This window comes from Caenorhabditis briggsae (assembly GCF_000004555.2).
Source record: "Caenorhabditis briggsae complete genome, chrX, whole genome shotgun sequence".
In the NCBI taxonomy this organism is placed as follows: Eukaryota; Metazoa; Nematoda; class Chromadorea; order Rhabditida; family Rhabditidae; genus Caenorhabditis; species Caenorhabditis briggsae.
In genome coordinates, this window is record NC_013491.2 from 6515004 (window position 1) to 6534486 (window position 19483).

The following is a 19483-nucleotide window of genomic DNA, read 5'->3' on the forward strand; positions in this document are numbered from 1 at the left end:
CTCGAAATCCCCAATTGGAGATTATCGCCTCATCTGATGGCCATGTTTTTTTTCCCACATTCCAAAAAAATCATCCCGTCTCAAGAACATGTGCAGCAAGATATACTTTTTGTCGCGAATAAGTTGAGCCGCCGGGGGTGTGGTCCATGAGATTCGTTTTATTGCATACTGAGACATCTATCTTTGGTGCATCTTCCCTCCGAAATCTTTACAAATAAGAAGACGAAGAAGGCGAATGCAATATTTGTGTCGTAGAGTTGATGTCAATCTTTGGGAGTCAGAGAATATGAATGGAGTTTGAAAAGTGGTGAAAAGTGGAAATCCATGTTGTCAATCTCAATCAAAATGTCATGTTTCCAAGGAAACCATATGTCAGAAAATGAAATGTTTGGTGTGCAGTAAAGTTCAAAAAAGCTTTTCTACATCTTTTTGAAATAAGCTTTTTGAAACAACGAAACAAAATTTGTCAATCATTTATTTATAACGCGTAAAATGAAAAAAGAACTCCATCACTCCAATAAAAAACTTCTCTCCGGTTTCGCTTGACATTGCGAAATATCCAAAAGCCGCTCTCGTTTCGGCTCGAAATATTCAACTTCATTGACAAAGTTGAACACATTGACAGCAGAATTCTGGGAATCAGTCGTCTTTGAAAATTATGGGTTACTGTACTCTCACCTTACAAGTCTTCATCTCGTGGAGAAGTTCCATTTTTACCTTAGCAAAATAGGCATAGAAAAATGGGAATGTCGCAAAAATCATAATGACGGATAGGATGGATAGAGTAGCTGGAAGGTGAATAAATTGATATGGATAAAGGCAAATTTAGAATTTAACAAGGTCAATGTGTTTTTCTAATCACTTTTAAATAGTTAACAAGGTAATTTAACGCCAATAAAAAGATTGAACTTTGAGCTCAATTATCTCGTTCAGTACTTTATTCGAAAAAACTATTTTTGAAAAACATTTGAACTTTTAAAATTGTTTCGAGGTACATCCAAAAGGTTTTCTTATTACAGGAATCCTTCAATATAACTCCAATTTTTTCCACTATTTTCTTTAAAAAAAGAAAAATTCTCCTTCAAAATTCGTGACTATATATCAATATTAACAAGTTAAGCAAATTTTTGAGCAAAAAATAATTTCTCATCAAATTTCTGTTTGTGTGTTTTCCAATAACAACAAAAATATAAGGAAAATTTTGAAATTGAAACAACACATTTTAAATATATTTTTAAAAAAGCTAATTAACACCAGGCATAATTTAATACTTCCACTAAGATGTTCTGTTAGGTTGAGCGAAAAGTCTTTGTAATTTTTTGATTTTTTTTCGGAACAAAATTTATTCAAAGAAAACAAATTTCAATGTGTGATTTATTCACCAATAGTATTAATGACTACTTGCCAACGTGATAGGAGTTGAGTGATTTCATTAGCGTAGAACTCGGGAGACTGGGAAGTGAAAACGTCATCCAACCACATTTCGACATCCTTCCTATCATGAAACTTTTTCCTACCAAGGTGATTATTCAGGGAACGGATTAAATGCTATTCAGTTAGGGCAAGGTCTAGTGAATACGGTCGATGACAGAAGACCTTGACTCTGAGCATCCGGAGCTTCTGACGGGTCTTCAAAGTAGTGGGTGGTCTTGCGATGTCATCAATCATCAACAAGCTGTAATTTTTCGAACAATTCAATCGATAAGCCTGTAACACTTTTTCCATTTGAGTGCAGCCGAAGCCCGCATTGGTAGTGACGCTGTCTAGAAAAAGTCTTCTGAAGATAACGCCTTCACTGTCCCACCAAATGAACAACATAACGTTGTGAAGTTCTCCTTTGATGTCCGTTTCGGCGGTTTCCTCGGCCGGGACCCATCGTCTTTTTCTACTCGTCCCCAGTGAAAATATTCTCAACTCAATTGGTGCTACGTTCCATAGGAACCCAAGAATGTTCCAAGTCGCAACTCGATGGGTTTTGCGAAACTTTCAAATTTTGAAGTACGAGTTGACCAATCTTCGCACTCTTCCAGGTTCGTGAATATGATCAATGATGGTTTTTTGAGGACGGTTGAAACTCGCTAAGTGCTTGCGTGACGTTACTCTTGGTTTACCTTCCAGCGATCTAGAGATATCCTTGTTGAGATCAACACAAGGTATACCGGATCTTCGAGATCGTAGTTCTCTTCGGAGAATCTTTTGAACCAAAACTTTATTGTAGTGTAGGACATAGAATTCTCGCCTAACACTGTACACAATTTACTACAGCCTACATTGCGTTTGTGACCTTGGAGAAACTCGTACAAAAAAGCACTCCTGAAAGCATAGTGGTCTGTGAGCAAATTCTCGGTCATTATGGACGCTGTCGGTAATTTTAGTAAAACTTTTAAACATTCACAACTAGTACTACAATGTAGAAAAAAAAACAGAATAATAAAAAGTTAAACCAACGCTGAGATATGACGGCCCAAGAAAAATTGCAAAGATTTTTCGCTCAACCTAATAATTGCTTATATTAATTTTCAAAAGCTTCGTATTCCAAAAACTATGATACCTGCTGAAAACAAAACAGTCTGATAAGCGAATTTTCTGGAATATACAGACATAATAATGGCAAGAATATGGTTTATTACAATTTAGTATAGATACAAATACAACAATTCACGTAAAATGAATAAAGTGGTTTCCTCTTCGGGCTGTCATCAATGCAGTTTCTTCTACAGTTTCTCCTACAATTTCTCTGCTAAACACGCTTGCAGTTTTCCTTTGTACTTTTCTCGTTCCTTTTCACTTTTCAGCTTTCCATCAAATGGCAACGCATCCACTGACAATTTCGCTGCAATCGCGCACTGAACACGTTTGGCAAACTGTTCTTCGTTTTCTGAAAGTTAATTAACTGATTGAAAGGAGAAGTGAAGGGAGATGGTCAGATGACACTAACCTGATGACTCTTTGTACATGGCTGGCAAATAATACATGTCAATGATGGAACACCAGGAAGTCATGATTCGGATGAGGTAAGGAATGAAGGTGTCTTCGGCCCAGAAGGCGTCACCGAATCTGAAATCATTAGGCTTGAATGGGGTTTCATTCACAGTATCGGTCAAAAATGTGTTTCATATTTCGAATTTTTCAGTGGTAGGTTGTCCACTCTAAAGGGCTGAAAAGTTGTCCAAATTTTTTTTCAAATTTACTGAAAGTTTCAGAGCGTACTGAACAAATATAGAGCTTCAGTTTTGTGATGGGTAACTTTTTGTACAAATCTAACAAAACCAGATACGCGGTTTTTAAGTTGCAACATTGCATTTCAGTGCTAATTTTTTGCATGTTCAATACTTTTTTTGGTTAAAACTTTCATTCCAGCAAAAAAGATGTTATTTTATGTCTAGTATATTCTGAATTTTGCAAAAGTCTCTTAAATTGACTTTGAGGCCTTTGAAGTTGACTACCGTAAGACTTGTAATAGTAGGGCTGCCTAACTTTCAAATTTAAGCCAAATTATCTTCGTTCCTGTGGCAGGTACAAAAAAGTTGTAAACTGGTGAATTGTTTATCATAATATCACAAACATTTTATCAGTTGACACATTTTCGATATCTTGTCAGGGAGTCGAGAAAATTCAGTTTAAAAACGATAGTGCATGAACCAATCTATTACAGGTTTTACGGTGTTTTCCACTGAAAAAATAATTTTTCTTCTCATTCGATACACTGTCGTTGTTATTTTAATTTTGAAAAGTTATTATTTTTCGGAATATTTTTATCGGAAACTATCGGAATCATGTATATTACCTATGTAAAAAACCAAGATTTAACATACCTGGAATTTTGTTTCATCGCGATCGGATAAATTGCCGTTTCCCCATTAAAAATCGCTTTCCTAAATTGTAATACTGCTTTGTTGTTTGAGCAATATCCTTCTGGGAACAAAAGCACTGGATAAGTATCCTTTTCAGTTTTCTTAGAATGCTCAACAATCGCCTGAAGTAGAGCGTTTCGATTCTTATCACATGCTCGATCCACCAAAAGAAGAGGGGTCAATTTGCCGCCATATTTATACAAATATTTGACGAATCCTCCATGGGACTGGCCTGTGATTGTGTAGCCCACTCCATCATAATCACACCCAGAATAGATGGTCATCACATCGTTGGCGCTAAGATGGTTGGCGACTGCCACTCCTGGAAAAGCAATAAAACTGTCAAAACTGTCCGAATCGAGATAGGAAAGGAATCACCTGGGACTCTTGGACGATTTTTCTTATCATGAAAATTGACAATTAGGCCAGTGGAAAGATTGAAGAGTTTCGCAAATGTGATTCCACAATACCGGACTGGAAAATCAATATATTTAAAACCAATATAAAATTATTTTTTGAAACTAACTCACAATATTTCATTTCAGCATTTAAAATTACACATATCACCGATGAAATCGTCAGGAACAAAACGGAGAATACCATAAAGCATACACGGATGGGGAATAAAAATCCCCATCGAAAACCAAGACCAAATACGTAAAATGGCAAGTTTAGAGTTTCTTTTGGAAAATGCAATAGTGATGCTTCTTCTTCTTCAATTTGGAATGGTCTGGTCAGATCGTCCTGGAAAAAATAATTTCAATTTTTTTAAATTTAAAAGGTGGGTGTCATGAAAAAATGTTTTTTTCTCGAAATTCCGTTCATATCATCCCCTTGAGGAGTTCAACATGTGGGCCAAACGTTGGAGTTGCCAATCCGCTTCTAGTTGGGCAAATAGTTCAAAGAATATAACATTTTTGCTGTCATAGGAGTACAAAGCGATTTTGCGGCACAAAATCTCAAATTCGGAGACACAAAATATCTGACAAGTTTTGAACTTTGTACTCCCAAATTGTAGGTTTGTACCCTTAAATCACTTAGTACCCCCTTGTACCCCGAATCGTTGTACCCTCCGAATTATGCGCGTTTAAGCTGAACTACGGTGGCGCAAAAATCATTTATCTCCCTTTCTTTAAGCGGAGGTTAAAATTGAAACTTTGAAGTTGTGAAACTTGAACTCTTATCAGAAAATATCAATGCACACACCAACCTGTAAAATCGACTGAATTCCCAGACCAATCAGCTCTGTAGAGGCTTCGAATGAATTCTCAAAGTTTTCTGAAAATAACAGCTTTGTTTTAGAATCATACTTCTCTAGTTCTCACTATTCTTAAGATGATCTACTGTTAGAAAAGTCTTCTTATCAGATGCTCGTTTTCCAAATGTCTCTTCTTGACCTTTCCAACCCACTAGTCCTCCAAGAACTTCCTCCAAAATTCGAACTAGAATCATTGGGATACATCCTGAAGAGAAAATAGATTTGAGAATAGAATCACACCACTGGCAAGATCAATGTCTTTGTGTACTTTGTTTCATGTGTCATCTTTTTTTTTGTCTGAAGGCCGAAGAATTTCAACCAGCTGATGTATGTGAAAAAAGAGATGATGGGAGAGGGAGATATCAAAATACCGCTCTCTCTCCACTGCAAAAAACGTATGATCTATCAAAGACTCACCCCAACTTCTTTTCAGCAATACTAACAAGATACTCGTAATAAAGATAAAGATGGCTAGAAATTGAAGAGATAACATTTGTGCCACAGCACAAAGGGGAAACGGAATGAATGGAGCGGCGGAAAAAGTGGGGCGTTACTACCTAGAAATTTTGGGGTGGGAGCTAGTGGGCGGAGCCAGTAAAAAAACGTGTCACCTGTTTATCGCATGATTATCAAAGCAGATGCCGTTATCATCCTCCAAGTGTACTTCGATTTTATGAAGTAGCATTGAATTAATTCTTCTTAACTACTGTTTGATTGACAGATGTGGGCCATTTGATAAACCATAAATAGCGATAAAACAAGAAGACAACATTTTTTTATGACCAATCACCTGTGAGTAGACTAGAAAATGATCAGTCTGCTCTGGAATGAAAGTTCTCGAAAAAACTGGAACGTGGTTATGAAAAAGCTATCCAATAAACAACAATGTTTTTATTTATTTTGCCGTCTGTTGTGACTCTGTATCTTTTCAAAAATAAACAGATTTCAGAACAAATGGGTTTTCAGAAGTTTCTCGAGAACATCAATCATGTTATTGGTCAAGTGTTCTCATCATGTTGTTTCTTGAGGTAAAAATACTGGAATAACTACGTTAAACACCATGACAGCAAGAATATTTTTGGAACATTATGATGTATTTTTTTTTGATCCTCTGAATTTTTTGTTTGGTAATCGGACAACAAAACATCGACAATGATGAAATGTCAAAAAAATTCAGAAACTGAATATTGAACGTTTCTCGAAATTATTAAAAACAGAAACACGAAATAAATTTAAAAAAAAAACAAAGGACCAAAATAACTGACTAAACCCGAAAAATTTCCCAGTTCAAAGTATCATTTGACCAAAATATGTAGTTTAGTTCAAATTTTTTTAACGAGGTGTCATTCTTTGTTTAACGTCTGGAAAATATTGCTCATAAAAATTTGGAAATGTTTAAATTTTTATTGCTCAATTGAATTTCATTATAATGTGGGTCAAAGTCTCCTGAGAAGAATAATCGGTTGATGAAAAACCGAGACTTTCTAGGATTCTGGAATTCAAAGAACTGGCTTCAAAAAAATTACCAACTACAACAAAAAATGAATTTAAATCATGCGTTATTTCAAAACTCGATTGCTCCTTTTTGTTTTACTTTTTTGAAAGCGTTTTGTGAAGGACTATTAGAAAAATACTGTTTTTACTTCAATGAAACACTGCCAAATCAAGCTTAGCCTGAGCTGACCGCTCACTACTTGCTTTTAAGCTCAATTATCTCGGTTCCTATAAGAACTGTCAAGAATCTGTCAACGGATGAAATAACTTTTGTGGTATCACAAAGATTATATCAGTTGACACATTTTTGATATTTCCGTGGAATCGAGATTATTGAGCTCAAAGTGCAAATTTTTATCAAAGCATTTATTTTTGGGAAAAACCATACTTGTAAAATTCCGGGCCGGGTCTGAGGAAAATTTCGAGACCCGGTAGCAAAAATTTTGTCATTTTGAACTGAATTTTGAGCTCTCAATACAATTTTCCATTTTTTTGTGCTTTTTGGATTGTTTGTCTGTTCTATCAAAAATATTTTAAAAAACTCGAAAAAAATTTTTTTTAATCGAAAAAAAATCACATAAGGGAGAAAATTATATTGAGAGCTCAACATTTGGCTCAAAAATACAGAGTTATTGATACCGGGCATTGAAAATTTCCTCAGGCCCGGGCTTTGGCGGGCCGGCCCGGAATTTTACAAGTATGCGAAAAACTTTATTTCATATATTTGAGTTTCTAGAGAAACCAATTATGATTGACATCTGTCAGATTTTCAGGCAGACCAAATAAGGTCTTACAAATTTTTCCTCTGGGGAAAAGGGACGGCATAAAAAATGAAAAAAGAAACCCCACTCCTTTTGTTTATCATGATGATGATTTCTGTAGAAAAAATATTAGACGAAACTATCTTTTTCTAAATAAAATCTGAAAACTTTGGCTTCATTGACCCCACCCTATATTACCGGACAATCAAAAAGAGTAATTCCTCAAGTTTACTTAAATATCAATACTGATACAAATGGAATGCGTATCACATCATGAAAGACACTCTTTAAGCATCCCACAAACATCTACTCTTTTTCGCAACACACACGTTTCCTTATCATGTCTCATTGGTAAATACTTTTTTATCACATTCTGCTGCTCCGTCTACTCTCACCAGTTTCTACCATTTCCTGCTATGAGAAGATACAATAATTTAGTATTTATATTTTTTTGTTTCTTTTGTATTTTTCCTGAAGTCAATGCGAACGTCTTTAAAAAGCTTGCTGCTAGTTTTTCTAATGACACAAAGTTCAAGTTGCCCCCAGAAAGGTGCATTGTGATTCGACTAAAACACATTCCAGTTTCATTGAATGTGAGAGTCAATCTGTAAAAAAAATCACATTTAATTCAAAGTTTCTAGAAAACAGAAAATGGAGAAAACTATCTGAATTCCGAGGTGAACGACAAATTAGAGCTGAAATTTACCAGAGCATGTGACCGCGGTTTGAATTTTATCGATTTTCGTCAGCATTTCGAATGTTTTTAGATATCAAATGCGTGATCTACTACAACAATGGGTCACCATCCTCTCATCTTACCACAGATTCATCTGATACCAATGTTCAGATTCGGGTTTGAAATACTTCCAAATATTTGTTATTAGAAACATTTTCAGAGTGAGCATAGTTCTTTGAAATGCATTCAACCAACCGGCGAATTTCTCAAGTTTCACATATTTGTACAAGGTGAGAAACAAAATCGAAAATCTATTTTAAAACTATTTTCCTAGTTTGCATTTTTCAGAAAGCAATACATTTTTCAAAAATGCCGAAATGATTGAGACAAACTCTACTCTTCAGCTGAGATGCCTGGGTGGTGCGTATACAAAAAATGTGAAATTAAAAAAGAATGGAGAAAATCTGGAAACTGCTTATAGTCCATTGTGAGTAACTATTGTCATGCAGCAGAAAAAACCAACTTTGCAGTTTGGGATTTATTCTGGATAGAAACCAACACTCTTCGAAAAGTTTTTATCAATGCGAGTATGAAAACGAAATGATTAGTTTTAATTATCCAGGTTCTGCGGAAGTCGATGGGTTTCAAATGCAAACGGTGAGTTTATTTCAAAGTAAAATCCGAATGAATCGAAAAAAAATTCCAGCACAAATTCCAAACTTTAATATCAATTTATTGCAATGCAAATGAAGACTTCCTAAAAGACAATAATACCAGAGTAATCATCGCCTGTCCATATAAGGAAGAGTGTTCCCAGGTAATGACTTATCAGGGATGTTTTGATTCTCGGAATCTCGGAACTTTCTGGCTCTCAAAGTTTCGAAATATTTGCATCAAAAAATTTTGAAAAACAGAGAAACATTGAAAAACAAATGTGAAAACCGCGAAAAAATGAGACTAGTTTATCTTTCAGCCCTCCACCGACCGTAAAGGCTACATTCATTTCCCAATTTCTCAAATCAGACATCCATCCGATTTGAATTCATTCAGTTGTGTGTTTTTGAAAAATGGTGAAATTGAAGCAATTGCATTCGACAGAAACGGAGAGCACGAAGTGGTAAGAGAATTTTGAACTGAAAAAAATCATATCTCGAAAATTTTCAGCTAACATATAATAAGAGTTCATGGATATGAAATAGGTTTATTCTCTAATCTTAGGTTTGGTTTAGGGGAAAAGGGTGACTTGTGCCCTGTACAAAAGAATAAGGTGTAAACGTGACTTTAGGGTTACATGAATGGGCTTATATACAAACGGGGAATAAATGGAATTTGGGGCGGGGTTACAGAAATGCTGACAAATAGATAATGGAAAACGAGGAATTTAATAAGAGATGGTGTAGATCTTGGAGAGCCGCTGCCTAGAGCTTCTGCAGCCGTGGGGGCGATGGGAATCGTCATTGGAATTCGGGATGATTCAGGGTTTAGAGACTGTAGAGGGACTGGAGGATTGGGAATCTCTATCTTGATCTCTTAGAGCCAATATGTCACATGTAAGAATGGTATTTCATGACTCTTGGGGCAAAGTTCAGAGAGAAAGGCACGTCGTGGCGCTAAGGAATCAGACTAGAAACAATAGAACCGATTACATGGGAAACCGAGTAATAAGGATCTTGCAGACCCTTACAATATTTATTGTGCTTGGATTTGGTGCGATTGGCACCTTGCTGATTTACTTATTGAATCTGTTCGCTAGATGGAATGAAAAGAAAAGGTTCGTATATTATTTCTAAAATTTTAATATTGATAAATCGTCAAAAAAAATTTTCTTTTCAGAAAAGTTCAAGGCAAATTCAGCGATGAAGATTTATTGATATCAAAAGTGAGTTTTTTAAAATCAAAACTCGAGATCAACACCATATCGAATTTCAGGACGTACGAGATTTGGAGAAAATTGCAGAGGGACACTCCTCGAAAATTCTCTTGACCTCATACAAGCCCAATGGAAGAAAGGTTGTTATAAAATGTAAGTTTTCAGATATTAGTTATGTTTAATTTTGCTGGAACACACTTTCCAGGCTCTAAGAATGCGTCTCAATGTGAAAAGGAGTTGATGATACTGAAAAATTTGCGGCACGTGAACATAATCGATCCATTGGGATATGTTCGTCTGGATAGCAATGGGTGAGTCGTTTGATAAATTATCTCCGCATCCAACTAGTATAATTTTCAGCAGATTTTTCAAAAAACGAATAAAAAACATGGTGCTACCGTACTATCCAAACACATGCCTTGAGCAGTATATCAAACAGTTTTTCCCAGTCACGTTGATTGAGGAAAAGTTCCATGGCAAGGTGAGGAAGCTCAATAAGATATACAAAATGTATTTTTTCAGCTGATTTTTGGTCCTTTGACCATTTTTAGGAGCCTGGAGCTCGGCTGTCCAGTTTCCAATCACTTTACAAACTGTGTATGGTGTAAAATAGGTCTAAATTGAAAACTTTGCAATGACATAAATTTTTGCAAATTTCTAGTTTTTAGCTATTCGCTGATTTCTGAAAAACACCCTGTTTAGGCCCATTGTTGTACTGAGAATGTGAAAAAAAGCTCCTTTGTATCACAAATCGACCAATTGCTGAAAAAAACTAGGATTTGTTTTCAATTTAGGTCTGTCTTACAGGATCTAAAAGTTTCAAAACAATCGAAAACTTGACGGTTGATCTCCAGGCTCCTGAAAATAATCAAAATGGTCTCAAATCAAATGACTTGAAAAAAAAACTTTTGCATATCTTATTGGCCGGTACTTTAGTCACTATTTTTAGGACAAATCAGGAAAGGAATTGAAAATTACACTATTCGATATGATATCTATTGGATGGCAGGTAGCACGTGCGTTGGAGTACTTGAAGGGGAAAGGAGTAAGTGGATTTTTGAAAAAATTCAAAAAAAAAATCTACATTTTCCAGTTCACCCATCGAGATGTGGCTATGCGAAACGTGTTGATCACTGACAATCTGATTTGCAAGCTAACCGATTTTGAACGTTCTAGAAAAGGAGAAATCGGGAAACGAAGTGTTGCTCGCAAGATTTATAATCATTTCGCAATGAAAAACAAAACTATTCCTACAATGTATCCAGCAGAGTGTGAGGATGGGGCATTTTATTATTCGGTATGAAAAATAGCCGCACGTTTTTAAAAAATATATTTTTTCAGTCGGATGTCTACTGCTTCGGACTTTTGTTGTTGGAAATGTTCCAATTCACTAAACCAATTGTTCCAGGCAATTTTTCTAAGCCAATGCACTGTCCCGACAATATGTAAGCAATAGAAAATAGTTAAAGAAGTCAATTAAGCCAATTTCAGATACGAAATAATAAGAGACTGTATAAAAGTGGACCGGGAACACCGTATCAATATTGTAAAGTGTGAAAGTCAGCTGGAAACTGCGTTGAAAGAAATAGACGACACAAAACTTCTGAATCTCAAAACTAAGTTGATCAAGGAAGGTAGTAAGAATATTTGGACGGAATGGGAAGAGACTAAGCCGAATAATGCAGACCCGTATAAAGAGCTGGATAGCTCTCTTTTCAGTCCCATCATGTGATTTTTTTTTATTTTGAGATCTCATCAATTTTTAATTTGGAAATGTGCTATTTCTGCAATTATGCATACAGTACCGTTCAATAAAATATATAAGAAGGAGCGATTTTCAGAATTTTCTATTTTTATCCCAAATCACTTCGATTTCCAAAATTGCTGTGAAGTTTCAGTTCGCATTTTCTTTGCGGAGCGAAAAAAAAAGTTCAAATTTACATAAAAAACTGTAAAGCCTTTTCGAGTAGTATTTCCTGTACTTGTAATAGAATTTTTTCGATACACAAATATATATTTATTCGGTGATAAAAAAGAACACTTGATGCACAGAAATTCAAGGCTTCGAATTCTGGGAATTTGGAAAATTTACGTGATTCACAGAAATTGAACGTTTCAATTTCTGGGATTTTTCACAGAACTCGAACGGTTAGCTTTCAATTTCTGAGATTCTGGAAAAGCATGGGGGGGGGGGTAGGGATTCAAGGAGGGTCGTGACAAAGCAAAATGAAAATTAGGAAACTATCGTTGGACTTTTTGTTTTCCATAAAACGGATCCTTCGAGCTTGAAGATAATTGTTTTCCATGGGAGCTCTATGTTGGCTAAAAAACAAGTTGAAAATTCTAAATCGTATTGGAAGGGTTGAAGTAAAAATATAAATACAAACCTTAAAACTTACCTTTGTCACATACAGTACTTTTAAATGAAATTGATAGAGATAGTGGAAAATTTTTGTTCATAAGCTATAAAAGATTCCACGTGATGTTTTGAAAATTTGAAAACGTTTTGAAAAATTGGCGACACTGATTTTTATTGATTTTCTGTCGAAGAAAACTGAGTTTTCTTCGACGTTCAGTTTTTCAGTTTTTTTCGACGGTAAAAGCATTAAAAATCAGTGTTGCCAGTTTTTCAAAACTTTAAGTGGAATCTTTTATAGCTTTTGAACAACATTTTTCCACCATCTCAACCAATTTCATCCTAAAGTACTGTATGTGACAATAGTAAGTTTGGAATAAAAATTTTTTACTTCAACCCTCCCAATACGATTCAGAATTTTCAACTTGTTTTTCAGCCAACATAGAGCTCCCATGGAAAACAAATATCTTCAAGCTCGAAGGATCCGTTTTATGGAAAACAACAAGTTCAACGATAGTTTCCTAATATTCATTTTGCTTTGTCACGACCCTTCTTGAATCCCTACCCCCCCCCCCCCATGCTAACCCCAGAAATTGAAAGCTTCGAGTTCTGTGAATCACGTGAATTACCAAAATCCCAGAACTCTAACCGTTCGAGTTCTGTGAAAAATCCCAGAAATTGAAACGTTCAATTTCTGTGAATCACGTAAAATTTCCAAATTTCCAGAATTCGAAGCCTTCAATTTCTGTGCATCACGTAACTTTTCGCAAAATTGAAAATCAACAAAAATAATGTAATTAAAACCATATTTTTCATGATTGCCTTGAAATAAAGTATTTCTGGACAAAAACACATCGATTATGACATTTATCAGTAGTTTAGTATTTTCTGTGACGAATTACAGAAATTTGAACCATTTTTGTTCTTATATATAAAATATTTCTAAGTTATTGGCCATTTTCAGGAATCTAGAGGTTGGCTGTCAAATTTCCGATCACTTTGCATTCACAGAATATGAAAAAAATTTCTACTTTTTTAGCTATTTCCCAATTACCAAAGGATACCAATGTTTCACGTTTTAAGTAAAAAAGGGTCAAAAATCATTTGAAAAATGAGTGTCTTTCAGACATCGGTGAATAGCTTAAAAATTAGAAATTTTCAAAAAATGTTTTCTTTTTATGATCAGAAACATGACAGTCGACCTCCAGACACCTGAAAATAGTCAAAATGACCGGTAATCAACTGAGAATTCAGTTTTGAATATTATACTACATCTGTTGTTAATTCCTCATATTCGAATCTCATTGTTTTGTATTATTTCAAAATTTTGATATTTCTGTAATTATGTGACGCGCAAACTGCAACAAAAATGAACGAAAAATTTATTTCAACTGTTTAAGAACACATTCCAACAACTTTTTAGTCTGCTTGTCTGCCAAATTCTTGTTCATAAACTCTGGGAAAATCGCCGTCATTTTGATACTAGATCGAACTTCTGGAGACCCATCTTTCTGACTTGAACCCGGTTGTGTAAACTGAAATATAATTTTGAATTCTACATGTAACAAAAAGTCTCTTACGTGATAGATCATAAATTTCCTTCCAGAATTTCCGATGAAGTCACAACTGAATCGATTGGAATTTTTTAGTTGTCGTACCCAGTTGATATCGTTTTTGTACTCTTCTAAATATCAATTATTGGAATTTAAGGGACTTGTCACTAACCTGCGATATAGGTTATTTCCTTTTGTACATCGTCAAATTGAATTCTATACGCGTACATCTCTAAGAAAAATTCGGATGGCTTTAGAAACTTTGCTAACTTTTGCTCTTGATCTTTGGAACCTGAAATATTTGAAAATGCCACTTCACTAATTTTGCCACCAACCTATTTCTAGCGATTCTACGAGTTTAATCGAATTAGGTTTCACGATTTTCTCCAAACACTGATTGAATAGGGGAAGTGTTGATATTCGAGCATTTACTATGCTTATGGAACACAGCTCTTGAATCAATGAGTTGATTTGTTTTTTTCCATAGGAGAGAAGAATGTCCATTTTTTGGGTCATTATCTAAAAATTTGGAAAATGTACTTGGTTTCACAAAAAATGAGATCTACCTTTTCATCCATGGTCACTTTCGTGAATACTGAAGAGTTGATAGAGATTGTGGAAAGTGCACTTCTCCATGAGCTGATCGAAAATCGAGAGTCTGATCTTGGTTTTGGTGTTGCGGAGTCTCGGTTTATGTGAAGCACTTCTGATTCGATTTGATTCCAGATAGACTGAAAATTTACTTTTATTGACTTGATACCACGTAGCTGTCAGTAAGGTTTAGAGTCAATGTTTTTTCCCATTATTTTCAAACGAGGGGAAATGAAAAAAAAAATTCCACGAAATTTCGTTCATATCCGCCCTTCGAGAAATTGAAATTGCATAAGTAATATTACGTTGGCTTCGGGAACGCAAAGTAAACAATGGAGCACCGGACAATAATACCGAAAACCTATTTTTATTTGATTTTCGGCCTTCCCGATCACTTTGAAAATTTTGGAGGGTGTGAATCAAACCTAGATTGAAATCTTCGCATTTGAAAAATTTTTGACAGCAAATAGTTTTTCAGCTAATTGCAGATTTCTGAAAAACACCTTTCTGGGCCCATTTTGTATGAAAAACGTGAAAAGTGTCTTCTAGAAATCGCAAATGCATAATTTTCAATCTAGGTATGTTTTACACCCTACAAAATTTCAAAGTGGTCGGAAACTTGACAAACGAACTTTGGACTCCTGAAAACGCCGAAAATCAACTGAAAAATACGTTTTTGTTTACCGTATTGACGGTAACTGTATATACTGAATTACGGTGGCTCAAGATCAATGACACTCGGAGAGGAACTCAAAATCTCAACAAATTCCGAAAATTCTGACTACTTTAAAAATGAAATTACGATCGAAATGTTTCAGTTTGCCCATGTTCAGATTTTTTTGCATATTGAGTTATGGTTTTTCATAGGCGCACGCAAAAAATTCTATGCATGAGTCAAGCGCTAATTATTTCTTAATTTTGCGTTCTCGGATTCTGTTTGTCGATTTTTCACAAACTTTTGGGGTTTCGTGGTGAGGAATTTCAATATTTCAAAATCGGAATTTTCTGAAGATTCTGAAATTACAAATAGATTCCAAAACCCCGAAATATGGGAAATCGGAATATTTCGAAATTCCGAAATGTTGAAACTCGTAATTTTCTAGATTCCGGAAAACTTCGAAAATACCATTTTGAAAAACTTGGCGCAAGATGAGGCCGCTAAACAATACGATTCATAAACTAATTACTAATCACTGTTCACCGTCACGTCAAAATGCACACCCTAACTTCAAAAAAAAATAAAACTTAAAAAATTCACCTTTATCCCCTCCTCTAACATTTCCATTTCCTTCCGGCCATTCAATAAGCCCACGGTTTCATTTTAAGTCAACGTCATTTTTATCAGTAATGACCTTTTTTCTCCTATTCACGTGCCTATTTTTTACCAACCTTGAAAAACGAAGACGCCCTTGAGGGATTTCTCATGAAGGCTGCACAATACGTCTCGGGGAGCGGCTTACGATTCAAAAGCAGAATGTGGATATCGTTCATTGTTTTTCGAACTTCTTTGAGATCTCTGAAAAGGTTTTGCATTTCTAAAATCATTTTTTCCCTTTGTCTCACTTATTCAAGTCCTTGCTCACTCTCAGCTGGTCGAGTTGTTTTGAGAAAAGATACAAATATCTGATCAGAGTGTTTTCCGACGATTCCACTAGACATACTAATGTCGTATTTTTGAAAACACTCGCACTGATAACATTCACATAATACGGTATCAAGCCCGTCGTTGATCGGAGCCAGAACTGAAAACAGAGAACATAGATAGAGGCACAAACTATTTGAAAACCTGCTCGATTTGACTGGTTGCATCACATTTGGTAGTATTTGACACTATATTTAGCAAGTCATTTGTGTTTAAGCCTCGGAGCACGTCGTCATTCCCTTCGACAGAGTTGTACGTAGCTATGACGTCTCCATGACATAAAAGAAGGCATCTGGAATGGAAAATTGAACATTTGAAAAAGCCAATTGAAATTTTCTACCTGTTATTGCCAACAAATACATTTAATTGCGAAGAAATCTTTTGAAATGTTTCTTTGAGTTTAGAAATTTTTTCAGAGTAGAACAACTTGCGTCGAATGTCAACATAAGCTGTAATATTCAATTTTTAGAATTACAGCACAGGTCAATAAGATTTACAAAAAATCACTTGCAGTTGATTTTCCGTCATTTTGACCATTCTTCGAAAATTTCGGAGAGTGTAAAATATTTCTAGATTGATCACTTTGCATTTACAAAACTTTTGGAAAATTCCTAGTTTTTCTTTTCAACTATTTCCCGATTTCTGAAAAACACCTTTTTTCAAGTTTGCAGTAACAAAATGGTCCAAAAGTAGTTGTGTCTTCAGAAATCGACAAACAGCTCAAAAATTAAAAATAAATTCTGCGAATGAAAAGTTTTCAATCTGAGTCTGTTTTACGTCTGGTTTCAAAACTTTTAAAGTTATCAGAAACGTAACAGCCAAGCTGCAAATAATCAAAACGGCTGAAAATAAACTGAAAACCGTCTCTATACAAATATCTTTCTGACCATTACTGTAGGACCTTGAGGACAACTCAAAAACTCACACTTGGAACTCATAACCAGTTTCCTGCTTAGCGCCTCCACTAAATGCTCTTTTGGCTTTTTCACAGTTGTGAGATCGGTATTACAAAATGCTATCAGTGGTCCGAATAGTGTCGCAATTGTGTGTTCGATTGTCTGAGATACTTCTAGCCGTTTACAATCACTAAAATGTTTTTTGAATTGGTCATAAAACATTTTACGATAACTCACTCATTGGCAAACACCAAGACCAGATAGTTGTGATAGAATTTTGAAATCGATATCGTGCCAAGTGGCGATGATATTTGGTCTATGGGATCTTTTGTCTTCTCGCTTGTAGACCTGTATAGTAGAATAAGGGGTAACAGGATGTGTGAAATTTCAGAAGAATCAAAGACAACGTTGTTGGGTTTCTTTGAAGACACCATAGACGATTCTGGCTCTGAAAATCACTTTTTTTTTGGAATATTTATTCTTCATTATAGCGTTACCTTCTGTACATGTGGAGCTGCCGACACCGCTGGATACAGAATCGAGCTCTGCCTTCCTACTAGTAATTTCCGAATGGACCAAACTTTGGAAATTCGCCTGAAACTTTGAAAATATTCTTCTGAAAAAACAAGACACCAACCTTAAATTCGTCATTTCCGTCCAGAAAAACAATGGAGTTTTGTTCGTTAACAACAACATAGCCGAACATCTTCAACAACAAAACAATAAGTGCTCAATCTGAAACGAATGTAGTTAAAATTCAAAACGGTTAATGGTTAAAATACGCGGTGAAGAGGTGAAGAGTCACCGCCGACAAGCTTATCAAGACAAATTTTCGAATTCAATCAACCTCGAAAATTTTTGTGTTAAGAGTACAGTGTCACTCTATCAACAAACTCCGGGTTATTATGATTTTTTTGAATGGTTCAGTTTCACATGATGCCAAGTTTAGAATCTCATGATTTTCATCATTTCGAAATCAGGTTAAATTTTAGGTTTTTGAGACTTTTGAATTGAAAGTGAAAGTGGTTAGAAAAAACAAAACAAAGCGAAGAAAGAAGTAAAATGAATGTTTGTTTGAGTTAAGCGTCATAAAAGCTTCAAATGATTTGGTTTATGTTATTTTATGATTTTCAAAAATTGGAACAAAAAAAATTTTTTTTTTAAGAAGTTGAAAAATCAGGAAAAAACTGGAAGATTTACACAGGTGATTCGCGATCAATCCGTTACGGACGCTCCGCGTTCGCGCGCGGTTGAAATAGGAACCGCATACGGACCGTACGCGAACCGTTTTTAGTAAATAGCAGTACATTATTCGGATTGATCCGTATCCTGTCCGTTCGCGAGCTCCGTATCCGATCCGATTGCGAATCATGACCAAACGGATCAAAGGTTTTATTGAGTTCGCAAACGGATCCGTTTGGTCATGATTCGCAATCGGATCGGATACGGAGCTCGCGAACGGACAGGATACGGATCAATCCGAATAATGTACTGTTATTTACTGAAAAAGGTTCGCGTGCGGTCCGTATGCGGTTCCTATTTCAGCCTCGCGCGAATGCGAAGCGTGTGTAACGGATCCGTTCGTATTTTACCTGTGTATGAGAAGAGGACTTTGAACAATAGTTTTATCGATTTGAAATATGTAGAAATGCATGTAGATTCACATAAAAACCAACAAAAGATGTGAAAAAGTTAGGAAAACTTTAAAATTTTCAGATTTTTAATTTTCAGATTTTTCCGAAATTTTCAGATTTTAAAGATTTTTTTAAGCTAAAAAAATAAAACTTAAAGATTTTTTAAGCTAAAAAAATGCTCTCGCTCACTTCTGAAATTTTTGAGTAAGTTCGGAATATTTTTTCAATTACTGAAAAAAAAAACTGAAAAAACTAGCTCAATTTTTTTCTAGAGGTGTCCCAAAATTTTCAGTTAGGCGGGATTTTGAAAAAAGAGTCTAAAACCATTTTCATAGTTTTCAGAAATGAACGAAAACTGCGACTTTTGCTTTTTGAAGCGATTTTTCAAAAATATTCTGGTTTTTTAAATTTCATCCTTTGTTGTCTTGTGGAAGATATACAAAAGCAAATTTTTCAGTTGGTTTCCGGCCAGTTCAACCATTTTCAGAACTTTGGAGCTCGTCTTCAAGCTTCCAATTACGAAAAAATGTTGGAGGTTGTAAAACAGATTTAGATTGAGAACTTTGCATTGATTTTTTGTTTTTTTTTTTGTTGAAAATCTCTATTTTTTTAGTCTATTGCCTTTTTCTCAAAGTCACCTGCTTTTGGTGTTCCAAGTTTTGATACAAGAGAAGCTTTTGGCCGGAGTCGGACGTCAAATTGGATATTATGGAGTAAACGAAGACATAAAAATTAGAGAAAGGCTAATTATTTTTTTGTTACCAGCTACAGAAAAGTGGTGGCACAATTATTGGCTCTAATGAAGTTTTAGACTTAATATTTTGAACTTTCCCCGTCGAAACTCCCCGAACAAGTACATACTTTCTTGCTACTCAGTAACTCGCAAACCCTTGTCTTA

General features: G+C 35.2%; 3 protein-coding genes across 3 annotated transcripts; 1 reads left to right on the forward strand and 2 right to left on the reverse strand.

The window, feature by feature from the left end:
- Positions 1 to 509: 509 nt before the first annotated feature.
- CBG04491 lies at positions 510 to 5316 on the reverse strand (the record flags this gene model as incomplete). Its single annotated transcript, XM_002644086.1, has 9 exons — positions 510 to 632; positions 718 to 788; positions 2789 to 2878; positions 2939 to 3057; positions 3816 to 4176; positions 4233 to 4328; positions 4385 to 4598; positions 5065 to 5132; positions 5265 to 5316. 9 exons carry the CDS (start codon positions 5314 to 5316, stop codon positions 510 to 512), a joined length of 1194 nt encoding a protein of 397 aa, XP_002644132.1.
- Positions 5317 to 7783: 2467 nt separating this feature from the next.
- Positions 7784 to 11645, forward strand: CBG04490 (the record flags this gene model as incomplete). The annotated part of the gene is made up of 16 exons (XM_045239286.1): positions 7784 to 7960; positions 8009 to 8090; positions 8135 to 8220; positions 8264 to 8333; positions 8392 to 8530; positions 8574 to 8700; positions 8750 to 8860; positions 9017 to 9160; positions 9720 to 9814; positions 9877 to 9922; positions 9973 to 10066; positions 10119 to 10224; positions 10274 to 10394; positions 10863 to 11210; positions 11255 to 11358; positions 11405 to 11645. The coding sequence occupies 16 exons, from the start codon at positions 7784 to 7786 to the stop codon at positions 11643 to 11645; spliced, it is 2091 nt and encodes a 696-aa protein (XP_045092694.1).
- Positions 11646 to 13651: 2006 nt separating this feature from the next.
- Positions 13652 to 17657, reverse strand: CBG04489 (the record flags this gene model as incomplete). Its single annotated transcript, XM_002644084.2, has 13 exons — positions 13652 to 13804; positions 13850 to 13953; positions 13995 to 14114; positions 14158 to 14341; positions 14389 to 14553; positions 15803 to 15929; positions 15977 to 16155; positions 16200 to 16347; positions 16396 to 16504; positions 16981 to 17141; positions 17189 to 17399; positions 17449 to 17545; positions 17589 to 17657. 13 exons carry the CDS (start codon positions 17655 to 17657, stop codon positions 13652 to 13654), a joined length of 1827 nt encoding a protein of 608 aa, XP_002644130.2.
- Positions 17658 to 19483: the final 1826 nt, after the last annotated feature.